We start from the raw sequence: 6822 nt of genomic DNA on the forward strand, positions 1-6822 counted from the left end.
CAAGCACTACTAAGTTATGAGTATAAAACGACTTGAAAAACTTGTGCATTGAATGGAGGTGAATGGATATGTTGTTTCATTTATCCCAGCTGCACGTCAAGTTGTCAACCCAAATGCAGCAATATTTCATCTTTTATTCAAAGTTCCATTACTCTCTTGAAAATGCATGGAGCCCATTAATGATGTCAAGCCACTAAAGGTATCCAAACTGTCAATATCTGCCTGCCCCCACATCACCCCCTTTGCATAAATCCCTGACCAACTTCTTAATTCATGCACATTTCTCTCTCTCTCTCTCTCTCTCTCCTTCAATTTTTACTTTTACAAAAAAATACAATAATAGATAAATAGATTCATTACAACAAAAGGTGAACAACAATAAATAATGAATAATAATAATAATAATAATCATCAAGTCCCTTCACAGGAAGTCAATGCCCGAACCATATACATTTTCCATGGAGTGCTAGCTAATCTAGGAATGTAGAGAATAAAAACACCCCCCACGTATATATATATATATATGGTGCGTTCTTGACTCCCTCTTCTAAGACAACAACTATTACTACTACTACTTCTTGTTCCAAAGCAAAAGTATGCAAAATAACAAACCATAAATTTGTTTTGGAAAGAAAAAAAAAAGATGCATCTTTCTTAACCTCACCCTTAAAAATAAAAGAAAATAAATCTGGTAGTTGGTGTGAAAGGTAATGAAAGTTGAACCCTTTGAAGCAAAATACAGCTCTACCATCAGCTGGAGCAGTAAATAATGAGGGCTTGTGGTCTTGATGAGGGGGCATTGAATTGTCCCAACTAACCCAAAACACTTCTCCCACACATTGATTATAGCACCAGCACAAATAGCCTCAGGTCTGAACCATTTTCTGATAAGCATTGATTTAAGGAAGGGGAGGAGGGAAGAAGAGAGTGAGTAAAGGAAACTAGAACAACACAAGCAGCAGCAGCATCAGGAACTAGGACAATTCAAAGCAGCCTTAATGTGTTGGACAGTGTTGCCAATGAGGCTATTAACAGTTGTCACCGACTCCATGTTGAGTTTGGCAGATGGCAAGCTACTCACTAGGATTTGGAATGCAACAGTGATGAGTGAGCCACCAGAACCAGAACCACCCCCCATGACCCTGCTGCTTGTGCTGGTTGAGGCTCCTCCGCCGTCTTGGTCGGCTTGGCCGTCCGGGGAAATGGTGAAACCTGAGGGAAGGAGAGGGATGTAAGAAGGGTCCTCACCACTCATTGCTATGTTGATGGCTGGCAGATCAACTGGACAGTACACCACTAGGGAACCTGAGGAGTCCACACAGCTCTCCTGGAGGATCAGCATGTTGTTTTGACTTGAGTTGAATGCCTATGAAGAAATTAAGTGGACAACAAGGTAGAGATTGTAAGTTGAAATTGATTGCATTGAAAACAAAACAAAGGGAGACAGTTTAAGGCTTAAATTAGAGAATAAATAATATATACACTAACAGCATATTGTCATTCAATCGCAAATTGTCATTTAGTAAATTTATTTACTTTTAAATAATTGCATTAAAACTCGTACCAAAAGTAATTTCTTAATAGTTGACAGTGTAAATACCGACAATGCATATCCAAAACAAATACCAGAAAATAATGCATTTTAATTGGGACTAAAAACAAATAACATTTTAATTGGGACTAAAAAAAAAAAAATGTTATGTTTTTAGGAATTGACAACATATGTAAAACCAAAATTTGATTAGAACATTGAGAGAAAGCATGACTCACTCGAAGCACAGATATGCAGTTACCAGGGTGTGAACCATTTGCTATATGAGCAACCTCTTGCACAGCATTGCCATTGGAAAGAACATCCCACTAAGCCAAACGAAAAACAATGTTAAAAACGTATCTAAGGTGACAACATCAGATAAGACAATTGAGTTAAACATGTCACAACCTGAGGCCTTTTCTTTTCATCCTTAAAGAAATTGAACACAGTTTGTGGAGGGATGGGGAGCCAAATGGTGGTAGCTGCACTTAGAACCACACCATTAGGTTGGCCAGGGTCTGAGCTCTTGTGCACAGTGACTCTGACTCCAACCTCATTCATGCCACTCCCAGAGAGTGTGGTCCATCTGTGGCCAGCTGATGAACTAATGCTTGCACAAAAATTGGTGACCATTCTTTGTGCAAGTTTCATCATGCTCCTCTTGCCCTCAGGAGAAGGAATCACTGAAAATTTTGAACAATCAATAAGGTTCAGATCACAACAAGAAAATTAAACATGACAGAAGTTGTCAATGCAATTATATACCTCCTCCAAGATCACGGGTTGAATTTCCTGTCACCAATAGACAAGCAATCCTTTCACACATCCTCTGAAGTGTAGTTAGCCATCTTTGTGCTCCAAATGCAATGCCACTGTAAATAATGTTTCTATAGAGCCTATGAACTGGGGTTTTGTCTTCAATCTCTACATGTTCAATCCAAGTAACCTACATGAAGACATAGAAGAGTGACCAAAATTGTATGCTAAGGGCATCAAATTAGCCAACAGCAGTGGACAGTGTTCAAGGTACCTTGGAATATCCATTAGGCATGTCTTGGATAAAGACACCAGAAGGAAGACGGTGAGATCGAAATTGAGGAGCAAATTGGTTATCTTGAGTAAAATCATATGAAACATCTACTATTGCCCATAAGCCTTGTTCAATTTGTTGACAGTAACGCAGGAAATAGAATTCTCTAGTAGAAACAAGTGGAGAAAGCACTTGCAACTCCTCATACATCTGAATCATAACAAAATAAAAATTCAAAGTTGAAGCAAAACGAGAATGAATATTCAAAGATAATAAATAGGACAAAATTCCAACATACCAATTGCAAAGAACCACCATGGCCACCCATCATTCCAGAAGATATAACCTCAATTGTTCTAGCCATTGTGACAATGGTGGAAAATAGCTCCATCCACTTGTTCTGCGAAATCAACCATGACATTTGAACAATTAATTCAGACAATTGAATGATTGAAGGTTCTAATTGTCTCAAATCTAGAACTAAAAAAATAACAAGAAAAGATTATTAAAAACTTCTTACCGGGTCCATAAACATGTCAACCAAAGTTAAGCCATTCATAATAACAACTCCTGAATCTCTAGAAGCTTCAACGTGAACATTGGGGTTCTTCAAGTGACTATTAGCCTTGGGGAACATCCTTTCATAGGAATCAAGATCAAGCACATCCCTCCCATCAGCACCTTTCATCCACAAGGGCTCATTTGTTTGCAATAGCCTGATCATTTCCTCCATGGCATTTGAGGCAATGTCTGACATGAGGGACTTATCCATGTCCGAAAGACAAGGGGGTTGGAAAGGAGGCACATTCGGCATGGATGATGAAGAACTCCCTGGGAGAAGATCAAGATCAAGGGAAGGGCCACCCAACCCTTGGCTTGCAAAAGTCCCCATTGACAAGTCCAGAGAAGATATGTGGATAGGCTGAACAGGTGGGAGTTGAGAAATTGGCCTTCCAATGTACTTAGCTGCAATGCTAGATACTCTATCAAGCTGCAAATTAACACAAATGTTCAATGGACAAGAAAGTTACAACAAAAGAAAAAATGAAATTATTCACATTCATGAATCCAAACAAAGGAATTAATGAATGAGAAAACCTTTGCACATCATTACCTCCTCTTTGAGTTGGGCATTCTCCAATCTCAACTTCTGTTCATCAAAATAACAATCATCATTCATAGGAGGACCACCACAAGAGGGGCAGATAACATTTTTCAAGGCTTCCCTTATGGCTATGTTCTCACAACGTATCTTATCATTCTCTGCCCGGAGTGCACAATTATCAGCTCTCTCATGCTGAGCCTGAATTGTTCAATTAACCAAGAGAACAAAGAAAAATAAAAATGATCAAGTGAAACACACACAGTCTCATAATCATAATTGAAAAACACAAACACACAAACACACACACACACAAAAACATAAACAAACGCAACATTAAAACCCTTTAAATAAAAATATAATAAACAGTACCTTCATCTGGGTCCTCCTGTTCTGGAACCAAAATTTGATCTGTCTAGGCGCCAAGCCTAACTCCCTACTCAACTGCAATCTCTGCTTCTCATCTGGGTGCGGACACTCCTTGAACATCCTGAAAACACCAATCACATAGAAAGAACAAAAAGAGAGAGGGACCACATAATTAGAAGGGTGCAAGTATGATTTTTTAACTGTTCATGAAGAGAAATGCAAAAGGCCATGACATAAAAGAAGGAAATGAAAACACCAAAGGCATGAATGGGAAATAAAATAAAAAATAAAAAGAGAATGGTTCTTACGATTCAAGCCTTTGAATCTGGTTAGCTGTGTGACGGTGGTAACGCTTCTTCCTTCGCTGGGAATCAGAAGAACCATCATGGTGATGATGGCGATCACCAGGAGAACCACTTCCAAACTCCATTTTTGTCTTTTCTCTCTCTCTCTCTCTTGATCACTCACTCCCACCACCACCACTTTGTCTCCACTGAATCAGCAACTACTCCCATGACATCAAAACCATTGAGAAACAAAACAAAACAAAATAAAAAAGGAGACAGAAGAAACAAATCTTAAGAGACAAAAACAAGAAGAAGAAGCAAAAGGGAGTTTGGAAGAAGGAGGGTGTGGGAAAAGAGAGAGAACTTTTGTGATGTGATTTTTGATGGGTATGGCTATAAGGCTATATGGCTATTATGCTGTTGTGTGTGTGTGTGGTTTTGAGAATGAAGCAAAAGCAAAATGGCAAAAAATAATAAAACACATCATAACATCAACAATCAAAACAACATATAATTTTTATTAATTATATATTATTCTGAAACGGATGTGAGCATCAAAGATAGCGGCATGATTTGGGAGGGTGAGAGAGTGAGTTATGGCAAATCTCAAGGGATGCTGCTGAATACAGAAGACGATGATGATCTATTAACAATCAACCAAGAGAAAAAAGAAAAGAAAGAAAAACCATCCACTCACCAACACAACACCACTCCCTCTTCTCTCTCTCTCAGTGTGCACCCTCCCTATATGCTGTGCTGCGCTATGAATGAATGAATGAACCCTTTTAAATATAGCATAGTATAAATGAATATAATTAAAAAAATAATAATATATGTAAGTGAATATTGATTATATTGTGTCACAAAGTGAAAAGAAAGCGTAACTGATGGAGGAGCTTTAAAAGCGTCGTTGGGTTTGTGAGAGAAAACGCGGAGAAAGAAAAGAAGGGACTTAAAGAGGTGCCATCTAACAGTATCTCTCTACACTCACTGCACTACTACACACTACACACTACTTTCTCTCTCTTCATTTCTTTCGTTTTAGTTTTAGTTTCTCTCTCTTAGTTAGAGTGGTACAGCCACGCACCACACCAGGGAGGGGTGTGCCCCAGTTGAGCCTTAAATGAGGAGCCGGTTTTGGAGTCACCGGTGCACCGCCGTTTCGCGGCGGCACGTGGCGGAGCTTTTGTTTTTCTCTCTTTCTTCATTTATGGTTATGCCCTTGAGTTCTCTCTCTCTCTCTCTCTCTTGGTTTTAAGTAGTTTTCCATTCTGAGGTCACACACACGCTGCGGGGGTGCCAAAAGTCAAACGTTGGTATCCCATTGGTGGAGATAAGGTTAAGGTTACAAGGTTAAGGATTAGAATCGTGGGAGGTTCGAAATGGAACCTCTCAAATTTACCCATGAACAACACCAATATTATCCATTGCATGCAGCTTTTGTGGTGAAAATAAAGAATAAAAAATAAAAAATTGGCTTCGGACAAGATAATTAGGACTCAATCTTATTTAATCTTTGATTTAAGATAATACATTTTGAGAAAATACTTAATTATGCCAAAATTTAAGACCAAAATATTCTTATTCTATAAACAATTTGTTATATTATTTGAGTGAGTAAATAGTGTATACAAATTGCGTAAATGTCGTTATTTAATTAATTGCAAACTACTTTAAAATTAATATTAATGATAATTTCTCATTGATAATAGATAAAATTAAAATTAAACTCATATACCATAATTATAACTAGTTAATATTTTCTAATTCTAAAGCAATTAATTATATTATACGAGTAAATAAACAGTGTACGTATACTAATAGAGGAAATATTGTCATTCAATTAAATATAAACTACTTTAAAAGTAATGACATTCAAAATAATAATTTTTTATCTTAAAAAATAATTATTCTTAATTGATTAATCGTGTAAAGAAATTTGTGTAAAGAAATTTATATTCACCGTAAATATAAAAGTTAAGCTCACATTTTTTTTATTAACTATGTTATTTTATAAAGTACCTATTAACAACTTTGCTTTCTTAATGATTAAAATCTGTCTAAAAAATAGAAGGACAATTTTTAGTAAAATATATTTTCCAATCACATTTCTTTTTCCTTAAAATTTAAAATGGACCGATAATTTTTAGTAAAATATCTTTTTCAAGCATAATTCTACTTGAACTAATATAATATCGGTATCAAAACTCATACTATAATTATAACTTCTTTTGAAGGGTACTAGAATTATAACTAATTAGTATATTGTTTTAAAAAATTAATCGGAACGCAAAATTAATGAATACTTTTTTATAGTCTGAAGTGAGAAATAATTTAAGTAGAAAAACATTTCAAAAATAAATAAATAAATGATACAAAATAGGTATAAGAATTAATAATTTAATAATAATACATTGAAATTATTATTTAATATGATAAGATTGTTAATTTTTGTAATAATTACTTTAAGAGTTTAATTAAATACTGATAATGTAAAAAT

General features: G+C 35.9%; 1 protein-coding gene across 2 annotated transcripts; it reads right to left on the bottom strand.

The window, feature by feature from the left end:
- Positions 1–319: 319 nt before the first annotated feature.
- On the bottom strand, positions 320–5524 carry LOC100785023 (homeobox-leucine zipper protein HDG11). 2 transcript variants are annotated; one of them, XM_003549141.5, is made up of 11 exons: positions 5020–5524; positions 4344–4540; positions 4039–4156; positions 3679–3867; positions 3085–3555; positions 2863–2964; positions 2565–2774; positions 2300–2480; positions 1943–2217; positions 1771–1860; positions 320–1366 (listed from the first exon to the last, which is right to left on the bottom strand). In XM_003549141.5, the coding sequence occupies exons 2-11, from the start codon at positions 4463–4465 to the stop codon at positions 968–970; spliced, it is 2157 nt and encodes a 718-aa protein (XP_003549189.1). In that variant the 5' UTR covers positions 4466–4540; positions 5020–5524; the 3' UTR covers positions 320–967. The 2 variants fall into 2 exon arrangements, with proteins under 2 accessions (XP_003549189.1, XP_014624636.1); XM_014769150.3 differs by having other exon boundaries at positions 4344–5524.
- Between the last annotated feature and the right edge of the window lie 1298 nt (positions 5525–6822).

This window comes from Glycine max, chromosome 16 (assembly GCF_000004515.6).
Source record: "Glycine max cultivar Williams 82 chromosome 16, Glycine_max_v4.0, whole genome shotgun sequence".
NCBI lineage: Eukaryota > Viridiplantae > Streptophyta > Magnoliopsida > Fabales > Fabaceae > Glycine > Glycine max.

What these genes read in the sequence shown, in the direction of transcription:
- LOC100785023 (XM_003549141.5), bottom strand. Translation starts at nt 4,465, where the DNA reads ATGGAGTTTGGAAGTGGTTCTCCTGGTGATCGCCATCATCACCATGAT. An exon ending in ATGCCCAACTCAAAGAGGAG is followed by an intron (nt 3,556 to 3,678) that starts GTAATGATGTGC and finishes GTTAATTTGCAG; the next exon opens with CTTGATAGAGTATCTAGCAT. An exon ending in ACTGCATATCTGTGCTTCGA is followed by an intron (nt 1,367 to 1,770) that starts GTGAGTCATGCT and finishes ATTTCTTCATAG; the next exon opens with GCATTCAACTCAAGTCAAAA.